General features: G+C 38.1%; 3 protein-coding genes across 9 annotated transcripts; 2 read left to right on the top strand and 1 right to left on the bottom strand.

Moving 5' to 3' along the window:
* Nucleotides 1-2,403: 2,403 nt before the first annotated feature.
* On the bottom strand, nucleotides 2,404-7,624 carry LOC124310511 (ADP-ribosylation factor 6). 3 transcript variants are annotated; one of them, XM_046774547.1, is made up of 5 exons: nucleotides 7,480-7,624; nucleotides 5,815-5,927; nucleotides 5,531-5,634; nucleotides 5,064-5,262; nucleotides 2,404-4,861 (listed from the first exon to the last, which is right to left on the bottom strand). In XM_046774547.1, exons 2-5 carry the CDS (start codon nucleotides 5,894-5,896, stop codon nucleotides 4,719-4,721), a joined length of 528 nt encoding a protein of 175 aa, XP_046630503.1. In that variant the 5' UTR covers nucleotides 5,897-5,927; nucleotides 7,480-7,624; the 3' UTR covers nucleotides 2,404-4,718. The 3 variants fall into 3 exon arrangements, with proteins under 3 accessions (XP_046630503.1, XP_046630521.1, XP_046630511.1); XM_046774565.1 differs by lacking the exon at nucleotides 7,480-7,624 and adding an exon at nucleotides 7,384-7,405; XM_046774555.1 differs by lacking the exon at nucleotides 7,480-7,624 and adding an exon at nucleotides 6,654-7,320.
* A 1,884-nt stretch (nucleotides 7,625-9,508) lies between these two features.
* LOC124310331 (neuronal acetylcholine receptor subunit beta-3-like) lies at nucleotides 9,509-13,832 on the top strand. The gene is made up of 7 exons (XM_046774145.1): nucleotides 9,509-9,779; nucleotides 9,918-10,084; nucleotides 11,867-11,911; nucleotides 12,228-12,337; nucleotides 12,459-12,672; nucleotides 12,902-13,079; nucleotides 13,600-13,832. Exons 1-7 carry the CDS (start codon nucleotides 9,716-9,718, stop codon nucleotides 13,830-13,832), a joined length of 1,011 nt encoding a protein of 336 aa, XP_046630101.1. The 5' UTR covers nucleotides 9,509-9,715.
* Nucleotides 13,833-15,249: 1,417 nt separating this feature from the next.
* Nucleotides 15,250-20,771, top strand: LOC124310486 (beta-hexosaminidase subunit alpha-like). Of its 5 annotated transcripts, none has more exons than XM_046774523.1 (8): nucleotides 15,250-15,339; nucleotides 16,092-16,440; nucleotides 16,789-17,002; nucleotides 18,062-18,183; nucleotides 18,401-18,776; nucleotides 19,073-19,365; nucleotides 20,107-20,366; nucleotides 20,501-20,771. In XM_046774523.1, the coding sequence occupies exons 2-8, from the start codon at nucleotides 16,258-16,260 to the stop codon at nucleotides 20,679-20,681; spliced, it is 1,629 nt and encodes a 542-aa protein (XP_046630479.1). In that variant the 5' UTR covers nucleotides 15,250-15,339; nucleotides 16,092-16,257; the 3' UTR covers nucleotides 20,682-20,771. The 5 variants fall into 5 exon arrangements, with proteins under 5 accessions (XP_046630479.1, XP_046630469.1, XP_046630463.1 ...); XM_046774513.1 differs by having other exon boundaries at nucleotides 15,252-15,518; nucleotides 16,225-16,440; XM_046774507.1 differs by having other exon boundaries at nucleotides 15,252-15,518; nucleotides 16,143-16,440.
* Nucleotides 20,772-23,273: the final 2,502 nt, after the last annotated feature.

The raw sequence follows: 23,273 nt of genomic DNA, 5'->3' as shown, positions 1-23,273 counted from the left end.
TGAAGAATACTAAACAATTTTTTAAAGATCGATTTATTTATTAATTAATATCTATAAAAATGATGAAACAATTGTTGCAGAAAATGCACTTGGATGTGGTGTCCACGTTGGGGGTCACAATTTTGATCTGAAACAAAAAACACAAAAAGATTATTGATCGGTATATAATTGGCTTTCGTGCTATGGAGGCTTTTTTCTTTTTTTTTTTTTTTGCAAAAATGGCGCCGGTTTGAACAAAAAGTATCGATTTTAGCATTTTTTTTGGCAGTTTTTTTTACAAAAAAATAGGAAGATGTCAAAAAAAAAAAAAAAGCTTCCATAGCACGATAAACAATGACGTTAAGAACATTGTGTAAAAAATTCAACTCGATAGCTTTAAAACTCTGCCCTCCAAGTTGGACACCGTTTTGAAAAATGCTGTTTCGCGAAAAACGCGTTCAAAGTTTCAAGTGAGGAAATTTTAGGTAAATCGTTTACTTACGGTCAATCAGCGATGCCAGGTCCGTACAATATCCCTTCTGCTTCTTCGAAAAGATCGTGCTCAATGGATTGTTCAGTCCGACGAGCTGTCCTCGCCTCTTTGCTATCCAGGGACGCCTGGCGGTTTGCTTGGATGATGCGCGCATTCTTGTACTTAGCGGCGAAATCTGCGGCGCTCGGCCCTATCGTGCATCCCATCGTCTTCAAAATTTTTAAAATTGGGTCGTAACCTTCATTGAAGGTGGACACAGCACACTGCGTAGCGATTTCTACTATCTGCTTGCCGCAGAATACGTGCTTTGGGGCTAGTTGCCACACACAGTGATTGATCGATTTTCAAGAATTTAGCACGCCATCCGCTTTTTTTTGAAAATTGAGTGCGACAAAAAAATAAGTCGCGCGACTAATTTACGGCTAATTAACGGCAAATTATGCAATAGTCCGAATTCACATTTTCGACAATTGGCGAGCCAAGTTCATGTACGTGCAGGTAGGAACGAGACAATAGAAATAACGATTGCACGGGCAGACGGCCGACGCGGCAGCTGTAGCGCTCCGTTGCCTTCTTCCAAAAAATGCTGTACAGTAACCGAAATAATCTGAATTTCGGCATGAAAATTTCAGGGAATATTCGGAAGAGTGTATACTATTCGATAAAGCAAAAAAAAAAAAATCGATTTTTTGAAAATTTCACACTGGAAAGCTCCCTTAAAGACCTTGATACAACGTGTGCGGTTTACAAATAGTGCAATATGGCAGCAAAATATTTGTGCAGATTATTGTGGGGTTAAACGAGCCTTATAGTTACAAAATATGAAGTTCGCTATTGTTTATCTGTGAGAATGTTTGTTTATAAAATAAACCCGCGACTAGGAGAACGCGTCAAACAAAATGAAGGATTTCAAATTGATGATTCATTTGGTTCAAGCAGCATTGTTATTCTGCCACAAAAGTGAAGTAAACTGTCATTGTGACAAGTGTAATAATTTCGTTTTCTAATCATTAAAATATTTGTGGTGCCCATCTTGTTTTTGGTTATATAAAGTGTAATGTACTATGCAAAATAATTATAATATGTTAGTATAAGCTTATGATGAAAAATAAATTCTGGGATTTCCAACTTGTGATGCTGATATTTGAATAATTTACACCTCAAGAATATTTTGTAGTGGCCGAGAGCTTGATCCGAAGGGTCTATACTTCAGTATTGTTCGGGCTGAGGTTTTTTTAGGCTCTATAACTGTCCCAGTTGAGATACGAATGTGTCAAGATCACGGATAGGGCGATACCATTCACGCATATTTCATACCGTTAATATGCATTCTTTCATGGGTACGTTATGGTTACTAATTTATTATAAAAGAAAAACGATTGCGCGTGTTCTTAAGCCACTAAGAATCAGGGTGAACAAGAAGTTAAAATTGGAAAACGAAAGAAAGTTGTTGTATTTTAGCTACTGTTGAACACGCGATGTTCCGGTTATTTTTTTCACATTCAAGTCTTAACGGATGTTGAAAAATCCTAGAATGAATTTATTCAGACCTTATATCATCGTGACTTGATGAGCGAAAACTATTGCGCACAGTCTAAAGTTGCTGCACGCACGTCAGGTAAACAGTCTTACGGTCAACGGCTCAAGTCGCCTAATCGCTAGCAACTCAAGCAACTACCCCAAGCACCTAATCGTAGGCAACCTTAACGACTTACTCTTCAGTTTCGCTCAGTTCTCACTTCGCTCTTGTAGAACCTGCTACTCATCGGAAAAGGCTGCAATTAATTATTCGATAGACGCGGAAAATGATTGGAAAATGTTCCAAGGCATGCTGAAAATATAATCAAAAATCGTAGGAATTTTATTGTATTCGCAAGACACGGGGCCTACGACGTTTTGGGTGTATTATACGATCATTTACGAATACAGTGTTGAATTCGAACAATCTTTATTATACAAGATGTAGTAATGTACATGCAGATAATTGTTTTTCGCTTCTGTTTGTAAGTTATACAGGTTTGCATTTATAAAATGTGACTAATTTTATTATTATTAAAAATTAGTACTAATCAGTAACTGTTACATGAGCGTACCATATAATACGTATAGATGTATAACAATGTTATAAGCAATGTATCCAATTCTGAAATAACTGCACTCAATCGAACTTAGAGAAAAAGATCACCTAACAGCTAAATGGCCCCTAGCATGTCAGAGTACATAACAATGAAAAATTGAAATTTCACTACACGTATTTGCACACTAAACTCTGCTTTTGTTCGATGATATGCATATACATGAAAGGAATATTGTAAAATTTGAAATTTCTATGTAAAAACTTTAAACATTTACGTAATATTTCAGCTTAATCAGTCAAGGCAACGGATGCAAAAATTTTAAAAATTTTGGCAAATTGCATACCTTGGAGACCGTTCATTCAGTCAACTTTGTGTGACAATAATGTAAGTTTGCTTTTAGAAGCACACCAAAATAGTACAAGAGTGAACAGATCCAATAGCCAATCAAGTATAGCTACTGATACCTAAATACAATTATTATTACAGATTATTGGTGCTCGAATAGCCCTCGTTATTTTGCAGCTATAAAAAATTCCAAGCTCTCTCCACTCAGTTGCACAGATTCGTAATTCATATTTTGGACTTTCATTTGGCAGTAGTCGCACAAGTTACGTATTGGTAAGCATGGATTTTTAAATAAACGTGAGTTTTATTTCGGATACACATCACTAGACAAAGTAATAAAGGTATATGTCAACTTGACGTGGCACGACTCACGACGAGGAACGTATATTATTCACTGATTTCTTAATTGAAACTTTCCTCAAGCTTTCAGCAATTGGAATGAGATTAGGAATCTAGGCAAATGACTGGACGTACTCTCGTGATGTAATTTTAAAGAAAGCACATCGCTGTAGCTGAAAGCTTGTCGATAGTTGGTACAAAAGTATTTTTCTTCGCTTATATAAGACTACCAACGACAGATATTTTTATACATAGTATATAATGTATGTGCAGTAAAAATAATGAATATGATTCTCTGAAAATAATATTATGACATTGGAATTACAAATACCGCAATTTTTCTGTCGTCCATTTAGTATTAAATACTTGTGTTGTCTGGTTTCATGTTACTTCCTCTTACCAGATTCCCCTAGCCATACTAAAACTTTAGTCCTGACGGATCATTGCCTCTTGCAAGTAGAAAGCAAAATACGTGGCTTGATTTAAATTTTCATATTCTGCAGTTGCAAGTGTGACCAGGATCGCCTTTGATTGTTATCGTCTCTTTCAACAATTTACCTCTCAATTTCATATTCCACAGTAATAATATATAGAAGGTCATTTTGGTTGAGGAATTATATTCACTTAACCGACATATCATTTTATAAATAACGATTTCACCGTGATAAAAGAAAATAACATAAAATTTTAAATGAATACATTACGTTATGTGAAGGTTTGAGCCTAATTGCAGTGCTGTATTTATAAAATACAGCAAGTACTCAATTTTTTTTTATGACTGTGGATAGAATGTTTTTCATTGACAAACTCTTTTGGTACTATTTCATATTTATTACTCTTGAATTGCAACATCTTATTACGTAGACCTTAAAAACTAGAAAGTGAACAAATTTTTACATCTGACGGGGAAAGAAAGAAGGTAGCGGAAAACAACACGCTCATCGAGATGATATCTCGAGATGACTGATGGCTTTATTATAAATACTTGACAATTCGGCTCAATTTCCGAAATGGATTTATCTGGGGCTGCAGGTTGATTAAGTGAAAAGAAAATTTCTTGCCATCGTTGCGGATCAGAAAATATGCATGCGATTGATATAACTTGTATGGAAAATATTTGTCAATCGTAAACTAATTTTCCTATCAGATCATAGTGTGACGGTATTCTGAGAAGAATAATACCTATCAAGTAAAGATGTGATCACTTATTATTATTTGGAATTTGTACAACTGAGCTTTTCTTGAAGTACTTGAGCTACCAGCCGGCAATATGTAGTCAGTGTCAGAGTTGAAATTGAAAATGACATAGGAACGCTCGTAATTTTGTGATTTCAATTATTTATAAGCTCTAAAATAAAAGAGATGTAGAAAATTGAACTGTTCGTCAAGTATTTGTAAAGTTGGTAACTTGGTCGGATACAATATGATCAGGAGCGTGTGTGGCGGCCCGGTGTTGGATCAAAGGGGCGCGTTAAACTATTTGTTCATAACTTATGATTACTAGTGAGCCACGTAAGCCCCTCAAACAGGCCATCGCCGGTTGTTGCGCACGAAGGCTGGACATACCAGTTTCTATCACGTATCCTGGTCAGCCCAAGTTTTTCCTGGATCTCGTGTGGCTTCATTGCTAAAGGAAGTATTTCCGTTTTCATGATATACCATCAAATTATCAAGGTTCAATAATTGCATGAAAATCGCTCGTCACTTGGCCCCTACGCTTTCAAAATTTGTATCAAGGAATGATGGGTGCAAAATAACTCTACAAAAAATATCAACAACCGAAAATTTCGCTGTTGATAATGCTCTAAATAATTATAATAAGTACTTACCATCAGGAAGATCTTGTTTGTTGGCAAAAATTAGAATAATAGCATCGTGCATCTCTCGATCATTTATTATGCGATGTAGTTCTTGTCGTGCTTCGTCTATTCGATCCCTGTCTGCGCAATCGACCACAAATATAAGTCCTTGCGTTCCTGTATAGTAGTGGCGCCACAGTGGTCTTATTTTATCTTGCCCCCCTACATCCTGAACGTACCAAAAAAAAAAAAATTAATGAACGGTTTGTTTAATGCGAGAAGTACTTATGCGTCAACAAGTATCTAATGACTGTACTTATAAAAATCATGTATATTTAATATTAGGTCACAGAAAAAATGTTTCAGAAACTTGTATCTAATCCCTAAATTGTTTGTTTTAGTCATATGCACTGTACAGCCACTAAAAGTACAACACTTTAAATTAGGTACTACACATAAAAAAGAGTCCAATGTGTGTAACTCATACTTGTGCTTACCCAAACGTTAAATTTAACATTTTTATACGTGACAGTTTCTACATTGAATCCTACGGTGGGTATCGTTGTCACAGATTGACCTAGTTTGAGTTTATAGAGTATAGCTGATGTATGAGGTAAGGATTGTATGAAAATGCTTAGAAACAGACAGATTAATACAATACTCAAGGAAGACAAGATCTTGTGAAAGGTGTTGCATGTATTTTTGGTTCTTTTTAGTTTGGCAACACTATCCCAAGAACTTTGTTTTGGAATATTTAACAATCATTGAAGTGAAAGGATACTGGTTTTCCCAGCAGCATCCAGCCCCAGCATTAGAATGCGCATCTCTTTGTTGCCGAAGATCTTCGACAGGAGCTTGCCCATCTTGGCGGCTCACTCGCTATATGTTCTGCACCTAAATATGAAAGATATTGAAATTTTGCGGAAAATTATAAAAGTAATAACAATACGAAGTTAAAATATTACGGTATTCCATAATTAGCTGTTATTAACAAGTCAAGCTGGATTGTAAAATTCAGAGTAGCCTTGACTGTGCTTCAAAAACACTTGTTATTTCTTAAGTGATTTAAACTTTACAGTTGGTTACATGGAAATTTACCATGGAAAAAAATAAGAACCAATGTCGGAAATCTGTTAACTAAGCTAGGATATCAAAAGCAATTAATTTTGTACTACAAATAATCTTCTTCAACAAAATTTTTTAATTCTACTCAATCAAGAACACGTTATCAATGCTTGAAACATGTTTCTACTTGGAAACCTGACTACTGCTAGCAGGAAACATCTGAATTATCCCCTACATCGACCCTAATTGCATTAATTAAATAGGTAATTCTAATCGTTGGAATGACAGTGTTTTAAAAATGAGACACATTATACGACACTCTTAAACATTCTACTTGACTCATTGCGTCGTTGCCACGAATTTTTTATGGTGAATTCATGTATTTCAACCTAACATCAAGTAACGTACATCTGTTACAAACGGCATACCAGAAATTGAACAAATCAGGCATTCTCTACTGTCCATCGTTCTTCACAATTAGCCAATGAGATTGTATATAGCACTTATAATGGGACGTCGACAGACTAACAGACTTTGAAAGCATATAGAACTTACTGTGTAACGAAATCGGTCAACATTTACAATGATTATTGTTGAACTTGTGTCAAAATTGGGAAGCTCGTCGATTAACCGAACGATTGACATATCATCAGAATATTTAACTGCTTTGTAACAATGTTTGTGCAAAATCACATAAGCATAAAGTAATTTTTAGCAAACCAGCAAAATTGGTTACGGCTGATAAGGGCGAGGCAAGGCTAGGTGATGTCCCCCCTCTGCCCACCCCCGAAGTATGCTGACAGATCTTGAATCGTCAGAATATAAGTGGGGATAGCGGGAATGGGTGTCACTTCCTGGAAACTTGAAGTTAACACTTTTCTTATGGACGAGTTTGGAGTTGGAAGGAAAATGAAGAATTTAAATACATTCGATGATATGCCAAGGGCGGGTGTTGGGCGTGCGTCAAGCTTGATTACTAGATTTAATAACAGGCGTGTATTCTCGGTTTAGAAGGCTAATAAAAACGAAATAATATCAGAGTTCAGAGATAATAGAAAGGTTAGGTATCTTCGATAACGAATGTTTCATCGCGGCTGTGATATCTACTGCCTAACTTTCGGCACGTGAAATTCGAAGGAATTCATTCACGTGGCAATTGATGGACAGATCGTAAGCTGGACGTGAGCTCTGTGAGAGGAGAATCGGTAAATCGGTGGTAGAACTAAAAGGCGAGTGAAGTTTCAGACCGGAGTATGGCGACTCGGAGCTAAGAGTAACTACTCACATATTACATGATATCTTAACCACCGTGCGCTCGAGTGCTCGGAAAATTCGTGTCGCGTACAAAAACGCGCCTATCAGCGATGATATAACCACTTACCAAGAAACATCTACACAATAGCCGAAATTTATCGTCAACAAACGGGCACATCGCAACACAACACCATTTTCTCTAACGTCCGGCTGGCGCTGGCGGTTGCCTGTCTCTTGTCAGGACTGTCTATTTGCTGTCCGAATTCCATGCCGCAATTCAGGCCCCAGGGCCGTACGAATCTTGCACGCATCGCATCCTGTAACCAAAACTAGGTTTGTATTGGGATTGTCACTTGCAACCGTGACGCGTCATATGGTGGAAAAAAATCAAACTAATGCAACTAGACTGACAGCTGACCGGTGACCGTGTTTTTTGGCATGTGAATGGTAAAACAGGTATATTATTGATTACCTTTCATTAATTTATCTGACATGAGTAATTTGAAACCTCAATAATCACGATTTGACTCCATTAGAATTAAAGACTTAGGTTATGTGGTGAGAAAATGGCGCCGACAACCAGGCTCTGACGTCATGAGAACATTTTCGAATACATTTTGCACGCAGATTAGATATAAGGAAAACGATCGGCATAGGCGTTTTGGCCTTCTTTGCGGCCAGAAAAGAGGAGAATGAACATTTTCTTACAATGTCCACCAGGGTGGCGCTGGTGACGTTAATATTGGGTTGATGACGTCTGTTCGTCATTGTATTACAGCATTCCCCCGCTTTCTCAGAGCTTGTTATTATATATAATATAGATATATTAGAAATGGACCGGGCGGTCCGTGTACCGAGCTGTCAAAAATACTTATCTGTTATAGTTTAGTATCCTTGCCGAGCTGTAGCCCTGATTAGAAAGAGAAAGCAACAGCGGGAGCCCGACCGCTCACTCTAAGCGGTAACTTGGCGGGGGAAATACCTAGCTTGTATTCCCCGCTTGCCTTATTGCTTTCCCCGCCTGGCAGCTACTCCCCACTCTTTCAACCGTACAACAGAGAGGTCGGACTCCCGCTGGTGCTTCATCTTTTTAATTAGAGCTTCAGCTCGGTACACAGACGCCGCAGTCTATCTCTATAAGTCTATGCTCTGTTCCCGGCATTCTCCCACTTTCGGATGCTTAAATTTCAAAAAACCTGACATTAGCAACTTTAGCGTCGCTAGTGTAGAAGGATCTTTCTGCAAAGTTTCGGCCGTTTCTTCCACATTAGGATCGTTCTTCATATATCTTAGCGCCCTGAGGTATCGTCATACACAGTAGGTATGTATGTAGGTACACAAAATGCTAACGTGCAACGCATACGTCAAACTTATAGTGTTACGTTGCTGTCGTTACGGATCATCGCTATAGCGTCAATATAATATGAATGAGTAATGACAGATTATTGTCTCATAAGAAAAGCGATTGGTATTGGAAATGAATGTTAATTTCAGGTTTCGTAAGTTTTAAGCAATCTAAACATTTAGGTAATCGTAATGTTATAAAAAAATCACTCGTTGCAATATAGGACAGGTTCCCGGATTTCAGAAATCCTTCATACGAACTAAGGTCTTTGTTTAAAATATACCTCTCACTGAAACTCCGATTATGTACTCAAAGCTGATTGGCTTCTTCGAAAGTCGAGATAGCGAAGTTCGAGCGCAATCATTCGAGAATTTATTGTTCGATCAATTTCGAAATCCTTTAATTCGATCAAGATTAAAAATCTTTTGTCAAGATATTACATTGTGACGTATATCGGTAATTTATCTCAATCCTGCAGAAAAAAAGGTCCAAGTCGGACTCTATAACGTAATATATGCTTATAACGAATCCCAAGAACAAGTCCATGGAACGAATCCTACTTCTTGTACATCACGTCTGTAGAGTGACGTTAGTGCTGGGATAATTTGATTTTTTACCACAGTGAAAATTGGAAAAGCTTAACTGATCATGGGTTATATAGCCAGAATCTTGCATACGTCGAGCGCGGAGGGAATCTCGTGTACGGAACCTGCTCTTGGTGATAAATTAACTGACACATTTATCCCCAACACTAGTGCGGCAATGAGATCTCTGTACTAACGATCGTGATCTAGTACATTTACATTCAAGTGAAACTACGTTTCCCGACCAAGATATCATTGAATGAAATCGGCCCTTGATAAGCTCAACCTGCCTATGGGGGCGTTATTCACAATCAGTGTCAAATTTCATGGGCGTGATACATGTACCCATTTCACACTTCTCTGTGGCTCATCGTCAGATTTATTAAACTCTTGTTACGCCTTCAATCCACGTTGTGTTGGCCGACTCTTGAGCCATGACGAGGTTGCTGGTGTTGGGGTTCATCTTGTTAGCAATTAATAATACAATACAATTCTCAGGTGAGTGTTGAGAATCAATTCGAACTCTGACTTTACTGATTTTGTCATCGCGCCTGAAAACAATTTATTGAATCATCACATTCGAAAATCTCTCCTTACTACCTCGATCCATGACTTTAATTCAAACTTGTGATATAGTTGACAAATACTCGCAGTGTCCCGAGGATCGAGTGAAGAATCGTTCGATGACTTTACAACTAAGAAAACATTTATTTTGCGACTACGATAATTACGTCCGTCCATCCCTTCACCAAGATAATGCTACGAAGGTGTACTTGGAACTCATCCCAAAGTTCATCGAATTCGTAAGATATTCTAGAGTTTAAGATTACACATCATCTTTAGAAGAGAACGGGGCTAAGTGAACTCCTCTTTTATTCTTTGGAAATAAGCATGGGACTCCGTAAACCCTTTAAAAAAAAATGAAAGATTGATAATTGATAGTGTAAATAGGGTATATTGAGGATTGTAATCTAACTTATAACATTATCTCAAATTAACGTCAATAATTTTTCAACTCAATAAGTTTATAGCTTAATACTCGATTAATTACACTCGCACAAGAATCATATGCTCAATATTCGGCACTGGAAAATTGAATCTGAAATTCAGTTGATTCTGAGTACAATTCACTAGAATAAATACATGACGCATCGTCTGCGTTGGACTGATTAACACGTGGCGTTGGTTTTGATGATTTTCGCGTTCGTTTTGCAATCCGAGTTTTGCTTTTACAGTTTTCACTTTTCACCGCTTGTGGTGTTACAAGAAAAGTATTGGTTTAACTGAAAAATGACCTTTTTGATTTCAACGAATCTTCAAGTTTTCGGGCTTTTGGTATCCGGGAAACAGGTTTTCATAGAAAAGTCGGTCTTTTTGTCAGTCTCGGCGTCTATCTCAACAAGCTTTCGCAACGATTTTCGAAGCGGTTAGGTCGAAAAAATTTGTAATCTGTCGGACCTTAGATTCGAATGATGTGCGTGAAAAATTAAATAGGATTGTAAACTGGTGAGAAGTACCTGTTTCTACAACTTGTTTTTACTAATCTTAAAACGGTTCGTTTTACCCAGTATTGATTGACTTTTTTTCATTGAATATAACCGAATTTAAGCTACGGTGTGTATTCGAAAAATTAACAAATATATAAAATGACCTCGAAATTATATTTTGTCTTGATTTTTTTTTCAGTATGGCTATTTAGCCCCGTTCTCTCCTGCACATATAACGTTTGATAAATAATCATTCTAATTATTGCAATGATATTTTCTCACATCATTCAAAATACTTTGAACTATGCGGGACCGTTATAACTAGAGGAATTAAGGAATTCATTGATCATGCATGCAGGTATTGGATTCGCGGGAAAATTTTCTGGTTTCTTTCGAAATTCAGCACTCCGGCTAATTTTGTCTGTCAAATACTGCACAGAAACTGTTGACGCCTCCACAGACGTATCCTACACTACATGGATGCATGATTTGTATGGTTTAATTAATTGATTAATTTTAATATCCCGATCTGCGAAGTGTACAGGTAATTCATCAAAAGGCAGGTATGGCGAGACCATGAGAGTATAAAGCAAGAGCTCACTAAATCAGTTTGATCGGATATCAGCACAGATGAAATGACGGGCTGTGATTTGAGGGTAACAAACCCGTTGCATAAATACGGACATTGTTAAACTTATAAGGAACATTAGTTTGGTATCGCTCTCCGATGTCGTTTCAACTCATGTATGCTGTAGAACATTGAAAACTGAAAGACACCTGTTGGCTTACGTGGTTTCATGCAAATCCATTAATTAAAGCGCATCAAGAAATCGCCCCGTTGGGTGCCCATTTTTGGGGGTCACGTCCAACATCTTCAAACCGTTTTCCTACCATTAAAAAAAGTACGTGTTTTTTATTATACAACGTTCTACAACATACATAAATTGCTGCAATTCGAAGGGGGTACCAAATTGGTGTTCCTTGTCAGCGATAAGGATCTTTTATACGTCTTGTGATGAATGACACTGTACGTTAAACCTGATGTACAGTTTCACACTGACGCAATCTAAATAGCTGTTATAATTTTGACTGTTGTAGGACGATCATGCAAATACCCTCGTACTCCACGCTTGGATGGCATTGGTACGTTGTCGAAGAAGTTCTTTATGATAGGCACATTTATACGTATTCTGAAACAGGCTGTTCATTCTTATAAAAACCAGCGCGTAAATTACTTACATACTTGGAAGTAGTATACCAATAACCACTAGTTAAAATGTAAATTAATGTTAAATTAAATTAAGAATAGTAAATTAAATAACTTATTTCAGATCGTTCTGAGTGTCAAACTAAATGAAAATATTAAATAGCTCGAGACATGACTTTTGAAACGTTGAAAGTTGGAGTCATGTCACTTTTACAGACAACGGCAAATTAAAAATTTGGATCTAACTTTCAGATTTGGACGGACGAGCATCTCAGTTGGAATATATCAAAATTTGGCAATCTCAACTCACTTCAGGTGTCCAGTGACGAACTTTGGATACCTCATTTATATGTTTACAACTCGTAAGACACTGTTAAAAATTAGGTTTCGATTAATTGAATTCGTACTTTTCAACTTGTGTTATAATTTAGAATTCCAAAATAGATCGGTTAATGAAGATTTAAATGTTTCTGTTACTCGCAGCGGGAACTTAGACCGTGAACAGTATGGGATACCAAAAACTGATTGTGTACTACATAGCAGTGGACGTGTAGCTTGTGTCCCGGCACTGAAATACACGTCACACTGCATAGCAAATTATCAGCACTGGCCCTTTGACAGTCATAACTGTACCCTTTATCTTGGCTCCTGGTCTCACACAGGGGAAGAGATAGATTATAGCTTTATCCATCGCGGGGTAACGTAGCACAATTTCAATTCCATTCATTTCTCGTTTACCACTAGGTAACAATTAGACAAATCATCAACAGATAGTATGAGCCTGAAATGAAACCTGCCACCTCAATTCCGTGATATTAAGTCACCAAGTTTGCAACTACATACCTGTTACATTTATATGTTTAAGATAGTGAAGTGTCCGTTATCTAAACAACAACGGGCTCTCCATAAATTCACTTAATTTCTAGGTGATTCAAATGCCCGATTTTACCCCTAATCCACAATGGAAACTATTGTCAATAAGCGCTCAGAAAAAAGTTGAAAGGTTTGAGGCAATGAATTACACATTCCCCAGATTGGTTTTTAATGTCGTTGTTGAACGGCATTCAACTTTCATGCAGACTACCATCCTTGCTCCTGCAATTGGTGAGCGATTATGCATGCGTCCAGTACACACTTATTAGCAAGTTTCGATGCAAGTTCATAAGACCTTAAAATCTCACGCGTGTCGAGCGTTATTTTCTATAACAGTACGCGTGAAGTAAACTTTTTTTTAGATCGCGATTCCCGTGCGTAAAATGCTTCTTTCTGGCATACCGTGCATAAAGTGAGGTCATTTCGATACAGCGTTTCGAAGTAGATATTCACGTTGCACACGGTATGCCCAGAAGGTAGCACTTTACGCACGGAAATGAGGATAAAAAAATCTCACATTACGCAATTGGTTGGAAAAATGTATTTATGCAACGCAAGCGTGGCTTGCTGATCTTTTACGCCTGTCTTCCGTACTTATAGTAGTCTCTTTCGCGACGGTACAAAAAGAGGATCTTTACGTCCTCGTACTTGAAAGTCTACGTTTTTGTACTCCGAACAGTACAAAAAAAAAAAAAATTGTAAACTATACTTTTGTTTCATAAACTTACGCTCGGCGTATCTACTCTTCTAGTACTAATCGTCTTGACCATGATGGTACTGTGGCTAAATCCAATGACCAGTGAACGAATGGTATTGGCTGCCCTCAATTTGATCTGTCATTTACTCTGCATCATCGATGTTAACTGGCAGGTTCCTTTCAACGGTGACACTTTACCCTCGATATGTAAGACATACTATGTGCAATTATTTCCAGATAATTGTTCGTACCAACCAATGGTCGGGGAATTAGGTGACATGTATTAACAGTATGATAACGATAATTTTCAGTGGTCTTCCATCAAAATTCCTTGGTCATTGCCAGCGTGGTGCTTTTCTTAAACGCACTGCTCCGACAACTGAAACAAATATCGATACCCGCGCCGGTTTGGCTTACATCGATAACTTCCTTTATATTGGAAAGAAAGGCTGGCCAGTTCATTCTGCTCGCAACTTTGGACCCAAAAAACTCTACGACACTGGGAACTACAGACGACAATGTTGGGTTGATCCAATCGAGTGCTACATCGTCTCGAATTAATCCAGAGAGTTTCAACGCGTGGCATCATTTCGCCACTTTACTGAACCGATTGTCTTTCATTGTCGTGCTTTTAACATACGTTATCATGATATCAGTACTCCTTCCTAAGTAAAACAACGAGGGTGTGCCTGACTTATCATCTCTGAGAAAATATTGTGCACAAGAGCATCCTGTCGTCAATATTATCATTCATTATAAATTCATGTACTATGTACCAGTTGGGACTGGTTCGCGTCAGATAGAAAGCTGGAATGTCTGGCAGTTTCACGTTATGGCATAGCATGTATTCGCATCTCGAATCACGTCTTGCGACTGTCAGTATACTTATATGTTGGTGACATAATATTTTGACGATACATTTAATAAAACTACATCTATCCGCGCTACTGTGTCTTATACCTATAATATACCCATGTGAGATTACTAGGTCAAGTGTAAGCTCAAATTGCAGAGTATAAATGTGATGCAGGACAACGATATACATCGTATTCCAACTTTTGTCGTACATGACAGGGCAATTACGCATTTAATACCATTGACCATCACAAAACCCATCGTGTGGCTGCACAATGTAAAATTATTAAATTGTAAAGTGTACTTTATTTTGGCACATTCTGAAGTGTTTTTGTGAGGTACGGAATTTGCTTACATTATTCAATGAAGCTATTATTATGGCGTTGTTGTACGAGCACAAATGTATGAGGGCTCTGATTGATTTCTGAAGTGATACTCGAACAAGTTCTTCTAAGGTTTACGGCCTTCAGTTCGAGATCTGAAATTGTATGAAAACGTTTGTTTTTGAATTACTACACATCGATGGATCAACCATGTAAGTTCGAGGACGTGACCCCTCCTTGTGATAATTGATAAAAAATATGGAAACATACACTTTCACTTCCAAAATTATATTATACACTTTCAACTACATAGTTTTATCTGATTATTCATTGAAATCGTCGCAGAAGGCAGGGAAATGATCAGCCTACCAATCACCTATTATATATGTGGAAAATAACTTCGAAAGTTGACAATCGTGTAGCACTAAAGATAAGTCAGTGGCATTAAATATAACCCCGATGCTTGTTGGGCGCCGTGCACTATAGCCGTTCATACGCTATAAAATATTCAAGTTGCCGAGTCGTTTGTGACGTGGCCAGTCAGTCGCCGCTGCTTGGCCCGACAAAAGGTCCGATAATCTCGTAATGTATTTTGTACGTAACACTCGTCGGTCGAGTAAGTCAAATATTTTAATTCAATCGTTTACAAAACTTGTTATTCAAGTAAATGACCAAATGTAATCAGTACCTTCTAATTGTTACAACCAACAAATTAATTTAAAACCAGACTGTAATTGAACTGGAATAAGAACACTGAACGGTATTAGATAGCTTGGCCGTAATTAAAATCTATAGGTAAGTAATGTACCATTGATACGTCTGAAGTTTTGGAATTCATTAGGTTTTGTCGTATAAGTGTTGGGCAGTCATATAAATATGGCCAAACCACAAGCACTGTCTGTCACTATCACTGCTACTCCATAACGCAAATGATTGGTGCTAGGTATAACATTCGTCGTGTGTGAGAGACATAGAATTACGACTACAATTATTCATGTAATTCGCGCATTAAATGCACAGCCATACGTGACGAACCAATCATACTCAAATTGATCAGTTTTACTTGTTTTACGATAGGTTACAGAGTTGAAGAAATACTATGAAGTATCATGCAGTAAGTAACGCGTATATTTGTCAAAATTGGAGGTTTCTGTTTATACTGACCTATGCGATGACATACGACGTTCCAGGACTCTGGATACCAAGAATTGATTTAGCATTATATTTTATTCTTGGAATACGTAACCAATTTTACACTTATTGTTAGGACCAACGTGTAATTTTCGAACAGAGTGTTTTCTTTCTTTTGTATGTATATTAATATCTTCATATCATTTCTATTTATCCTACAGTGTTTTTTTTTTCCAGCATATTCGATCGAAGGACAAATTAACGAGCCTTATTGTTTCATTTACGTAGAAAGTTCTTCGTGTTAGCATTCCTTGCTTCGGATGCATTAACGCTTGGAGCTCAATACATGTGTACTGATCGGTTGGTTTAGAGGTCATCTGGAAAATAACCCTAAAGATAAATAATGATGTTTTGGACATTACTGGGAATCTTGTGCGCATCCACGTCGGTGGTAATTTCAAACCCATATCGTGTTAATCCCGGACCATTGGTGACCGCTACTCGAGGTGAGCCATGGCCTCAACCTTATCAAACCATAAAACACGACGGATTCCTCATTCTTCGGCCATCGGTATTCCAGATCCTGGTGAGTTGGTAACTTAAGAAATACCCTACATCATCGAAAAAATTATATTATATTGGGTCGTTTTCCTTGAGGAGACGCAGCACAATCTCAGGGCAGAGAGATCCGATATGCTTTTTTTCCGCAATCGCATCGATTCATCAGATACCTCGGAGTTTTAACTACACATGCACCAACGTACTTTATAGCTGGTGTACACGATCCGCGTCATAATTAAACTTCAACTCACAGTACTAAATGTCATCGTATGTTTTGGCAGAGATTCAGTGTAATTGTACCGGATTTCGAAGCTCCTTCTAATCGTAAGCCGTAACAATTAATTTTATTTACTTGCTCACTGGTCTCTTGTAGATAACTGGAGAGACTTGTGATATTCTCGAAGACGCGATTCAACGTTACACAGCCATCGTAACTTTGGAAGCTAGTGTGGCTTCCAGGGAACTCCGATCGGCACCACGGGCACACGCAAGGCAGTACTCTTCTTTTGCCGGAAACCTTGCCTCCTTGAACGTCCGTCTAATAAACCCGTGCGAGGATATGCCTCATCTGAACATGAACGAATCCTGTAAGACGATTTTTCTTCTGACGGCGTATAATTTCAGCCTGACTTCTGACAATGCGGTGAAAACTTTTTGATCATAAGGTATACTTGCAATGGTGCTTTCTACAAAGGTGAAACAGACCAACACGCTACTACACAAAATGGTACCATTGGTTATGTGTGTGATCAACGACACCAGTCATATTCTTTTTGTTGAGTTATGTCATTAGATGAAAAGCACCCGAACTTCTGCTTGTGCTGACAACCGTGATAATTTATACATAGATATACGAATGTACTTCAATTTGCATATTCTTGAGAATTCGCAAACCGAATTAGGTTCATCTAGCAATAATCGGATCAATTATAATTTATTCTATTTTTCTATGCATAGATATTTTCAATATAAATATCTTATATTATGTATTTTTCTGGCCCGATTATGATCGTGTATCGGACTGAATTTGAATGTGGTGATGCTATTCATGAACGAACGAAAATATTTCCATCAACCACAAGACGGGATGATTAGGCGTGTAAATATTTTTCAATGCCCTGCATGTATCCGAATTAAATTTCGAGGAATTGTACTGTGATAACTCTGTTATTAGACCCCTCGATATCTTGTTTCGCTTTTGCAGCGTATCTAACAACACTATCACAGTATTGCCAAGAACTAAAAAAAAAAAGATTGGCAAAGAACTTCTTTAATTTGGAAATTCTGAACACTTAACGATAGACGTTACATAGTCGATAGATAGATTCAGAAAAAAAAACAACACATTTCGTGTAAAAATAATTATACGAGTTTCTATTCACTAAAAATGATGTTGCTTTTTTTACAATTGAAGACTATTGGCAAAAGGGACGACCCTATACTGATAGGTTGGCAAAATCGACACGAAGTGATTTTTTGAAACGTGTTTCGACTTCACTTTTGTATTAATCATGGTTCATGTACTTTCATATCACGTCTACCTCTCCTCCGTCTACCGGTGTAGGTAATCGTTTTATTTCATCTGTCAATTTCTGTCTCAACACACGGTAAAAATATGACCCAACAAATTATTTTGCCTCAAACAGATGTCTTGGATGTACGCAATACAACAGAAGCAGGAAGCCTCATGGCCAAGAGTATATGGGGCATTCTTCGAGGTCTTGAAACGTTTACCCACCTCCTATCACGTTCCGGGGACGGGCCGAATGTAAGAATAAGAAAAAACAATAATAGAACGCTATAATACGTAACGTATTATGTATACCTATGTGCATTTTTTTTAGTATTAGAGTTATTTTTTCTTAACATTCTTATAATTTAATCCGTAACACGACTTTCAAAAAAAAATTCCGTTCTTGTTTGAAGGCGAACGAGACTGATGGTTAATATCTTGTAGAGGTTTTCAACGAATAATTAACTTACAGCTTGCATTGAAGTGTCAGACCATCATTGACAAGCCACTATTACAACATCGTGGTCTCCTTCTGGATACTTCACGTCACTATCTTCCAATATCCGACATACTGCGAACCCTGGATGCAATGTCATACAACAAGATGAACGTATTTCATTGGCATATTACTGATGACCAAAGTTTCCCGTATCAGAGTACCCGATTTCCAGAGCTCTCCGCCAAGGGTGCCTTCCATCCCACGCTAACATATACGCGGGAAAACGTACAGAAGATTATTGAATATGCGAGGTACCGGGGTATCCGTGTCATACCCGAATTCGACACACCAGGTCATACCAGGTCTTGGGGAGAATCTCACCCTGACCTACTCACACCATGCTACAACGGTTGGTGTTGCTTTACTCTTGTTATATTATTCGATAAGTATCTTAATGCAGTTTCCATTTTTACATTTTTTCTTTCAAATGAAGTAAAATCTCCGTGTTCAAAAATGTTTCTGTCAAATCAAACTTTCCAATTATTGTTCACAAGTAGTAAACAACCCTACGGCAGTATCAATTTCCTGGCGATTAAAAATTTTACAAAGAAATGTTTATCTCTATAGCGCATACTGCCATGCGTATCATTTACATCGATTCCTTAAATAATACATGTAAGGTAAATGCGGGGTTTCAATGTTCAGATAGCACAGGAGCTCCGGATGGCACCTTGGGTCCACTTGACCCAACGGAGTCTAAACTCTATCCATTCATTCGTGAATTATTTGCCGAGATCGGCGTCACCTTTCCCGAACGGTACATTCACCTTGGTGGCGATGAAGTGCCGTTTGATTGCTGGGCCAGTAATCCACGCATTCGTCAGTACATGCACGAGCATCACATGAACGATAGCTATGAACAACTAGAGGCAGAGTACATTCAGAATCTTCTGAATATCACTCGGGATCTCAATACGACCTCTATTGTTTGGCAGGAGGTATGTTACAGAGTGACAAATATATTTATGTTCGAGTATCCACTGATATTTAACTATAGGATTTTTCGAACAAGGCGACCACGCCGACCAGAGTAAACTCAACTCTATAGGGATTCTGAGTGTATTGCAATAATATTAGACAAGAATGTTGTATTGTCAAAAAACAATTGACCTCAGATTTATAGGTACACTAAAAGTGTGAAAAACTATTCACTATAGAAATAATTGTTCGATACAAATGACACTTTAGGGTAATGCAGTATACGAAACGGTTTGAATATTAATCTGCAATTTGTACTATTGAGATGTTTTTGGCATTTTAACCCTAGAACGGTACACTGGTTGTGGCATACCCAGCTCGTGAATTCCATCATCCCCTTGGCCACCAAGCTCTACCGACTATGATTTATCTATAAATAATTGTAGCAAAATTCGACTTTATGCTACTTCCCCACATTCCGAATCGTTCAACGTACAATTCTGTGTTGGATTCATGAAGAAATCTTGAGTGCAGACGAAACCACAGTTGCTCCAAGTTCGCGGGGTGGCAAACACTGTTTGCAACCAGGTGCATTGTTACCACACAGTGATCAGTTGCGGAAGTGTACCATTCTTGGGTTAAATACGTTGTCGCCAGTGATACAATTACTGTAATCACTCTAATTTTAAATAATTATATAATTTGAATACGGAAGATGTCACCTTTGACGTACTACAGCAGACCCTTTGTGAATGTTTAAGGTTTTCGATAACGGTGTTCATCTCTCACCGGAAACGGTGGTCCATGTATGGACGGGAAATCAAAAGAGCAAACTAGCGGCTGTAACGAAGGCAGGATTTCATGTGCTGCTATCAGCATGCTGGTACCTTGACCATCTTCAGAATGGTGGGGATTGGCGCAAATTTTACGCTTGTGATCCTCTTGCATTTCCAAGTACCGTTCAACAGCGAGAGTTGGTGTTGGGAGGCGAAGCCTGCATGTGGGGAGAAGTTGTCGACAGGTACTCACAATAAATATAACGCAAAGAATTAGTATTAGTGCCCCGTCCATCGAATAACGATACGGATACGGATACGGATCTTGATCAGATTCCGAACGTGAAACACGATTGATTGTACATAATTTTTATTCTAGTACGAACGTTCATCCAAGAATATGGCCAAGAGCAAGTGCTGCGGCCGAGAGACTGTGGAGCCACGAACGAAACCCTTCTGTGACTTATGCTGCTCAACGCCTCGAAGAGCACGCGTGTCGTATGAATAGACGCGGCATACCCGCGCAGCCGCCGAATGGCCCTGGATTCTGTATCCAATGATGCATGAATTCGTTTTCCTTCCAAGTATGTTTTATTTACACGGATAATTGCAACAGGAAATAAAATTCCATAAGCATACTGATTGAAAAACTGCTGATTGTATCTTCAAACAGCATTATTAATTTGGAAAATGCATCGATTTCCGGAAAAACATTTCAGTTGACTTGAAATCAATCGAAATGTTGAAAATACATAAACAGAATTTAAATATTATTAGCGACGTTTCGTTGACAGTTTCTGGAATATTAAGTAACGATTCACGAGAAATACTCTGTTTGAAAAATAATAAAAATACCTTATTTCACGGAGAGAAATTTTATCTCAATCGAATTATTAGAGGATGACTGTAAAAGGAATATCATTGCCGCATAATGTTCAAGTATTGTTGCGATTACAAGAAAATGTCGTACAAGTAACTGTTTGGTGTGATCGGAGTACTACATTTTTTGATGTACAGTATAGGACCTCGATATCCGAACCTCAGTTATTCGACCCCTCAATTACCCAATCCGTGACTTGATTTGACCGAACTCTTTAGCAGTATATGCTCTAAGGACCGTTTTTAACAGCCTTCAACGGTATCTCAGCCCTAATAGTCGCTGTCTTTATCGGCATGCTCCGCTCTTTTAAAATAACGTCGATATAGTGCATCAAGCAGTTGATTCCAGCATCATCCAGAATTGTCAAAATTTTCACTGAATATCCAAAGGGGTTTGCCTTAATTTTTTTAATAAGATATTTTCAATTTCAGAATCGATTTGTATGATCCTTTCTAGGCTAATTAGACCCTCAGAGACGCAGGAAAAGCACCAAGAAGAGCGTAGGACCAACAGCGGAGAAAATATGAGGAAACGACTAGCAGCAGCGAAATTTTAAAAAGGAAATCTGTCATTTTTTGGTTATAGGTAATTCTTGATACGTTGCTCTAAGCGTGTTTGAACCGCGCGCAGTCGATTTCTCGTCCAAAATTACGTCGATATAGTGGATCAAAGAATTAACTCCAGCATTACCCAAAATCGTCAAACTGCAGGTAGCGTACCTACTCCGCAGAAACCACGAAGCGCTTGTCCTGGAAGTCAAGTTTCATCAGGTAGTGGACCTTAAGCGCAGAAACTACGGAGTGCTTTTCCCGAAATTTGAATTTCACCATGTTTCGGACCTGGAGTTCAGGAACCACGGAGCGCTTGTCTTAGAAGTCGAGTTCCTGCAGGTAGTGGACTTTGAGTTGAGAACCTACCGAGCGCTTGTCCTGGAAGTCGAGTTTCACCAGGTGCCGGACCTGGAGCGCAGTAACTACGGAGCGCTTGTCCTGGAAGTCGAGTTCCTGCAGATAGTGGACCTTGAGCGCAGAAACTACCGAGCGCTTGTCCTGGAAGTCGAGGTTCACCAGGTAGCGGACCTGGAGTACAGGAACCAGGAGGTAGAGAACCCGGTACTCGGAGCGCGATTCTCATACGTCCTCTCTACTGCGCGGTTGTTTCCAGACTGAGGAATTCGGCCAGCTGATTTCCGTCGTCGATGATTACTATAGATCGATGATGTCAAGAGAAGAAAAAAATTTTGGGTCACGTCACTTTCTGAACATCCGAACATCCAAACTTTGGTTTCAAACTTTAATACTCTGTGTGATGCATGATGTATGATGTGTGATGTACGTATGATGATATGATATGATGTATAATGATTTCAGTTTTTACATTTCACAATCAGACAAGAAATACGCACTTTATCTTTTCTGCCGATTGTAGACTCAAGCGGCTAGGCCCTTCGATGGTCAGTCGTTCACTAAAGATATATTCTTCAGTTAACGGGTCAGCTAATAACGCTGCCGTTCTGCGACAGTTGGATAATAACAATTTTTTCTGGTACCTTTCAAATGTCTGTTAAAATACACTCCAAGTTTTAAGAAGCTCCGTTCTATCTCTCCCTATTAAAAAAAAATGACCGACAATCACCTTTTTAGGTCTTTAAATCAGGACACTGCGTTAAATACTGTCTCATATACGGAGCATCCATTTCATCTCGATCAAAATTAGCGCACCCGTGACGCATTACACTTACTCTGAATTTTTTTCCATACGAACACTTTTTGAAAAACGATTCTCCTTCTTTACCCAACGTATATAATTCACTTGCGACTAACTGAAACAGCCTCTCGATTCTATGCCTACGAAAATTAAATATCGAGAGAGCAAATCAAAAGTCGTTGGAATAATTATGAATATTAATGTTATCGCATACATTGAGCGCGTGACGAATAGAATCCGATTTCGGAATGAATAATTCTTCTATTTTCACATTATAGCCGTATTATTGTAGATAATCTAGTTTGTCTGTTGGAAAATATAAAATTTATAGTATGCATCACGTATTAATCGTAAATGGATCATACATATTAATGAGTAAATGTATATTATAAACATATATATTAAACATATATATTAATATTGTACATGGATCGCATATATGTACATATATGTATACTATTTTGGTCTCTGCATCATTATTACATCTGATCTATTATTATTTATGATCTATGTATACGTTCTTCTCTCGGGTACCTATACTTTAACTAAATCACTGTTTTGCTAG

The sequence above is a fragment of the Neodiprion virginianus genome, chromosome 1 (genome assembly GCF_021901495.1).
Source record: "Neodiprion virginianus isolate iyNeoVirg1 chromosome 1, iyNeoVirg1.1, whole genome shotgun sequence".
NCBI classification, from domain to species: domain Eukaryota; kingdom Metazoa; phylum Arthropoda; class Insecta; order Hymenoptera; family Diprionidae; genus Neodiprion; species Neodiprion virginianus.
The sequence above is the reverse complement of the archived record's forward strand: the minus strand, read 5'-3'. Positions and strand labels throughout refer to the sequence as shown.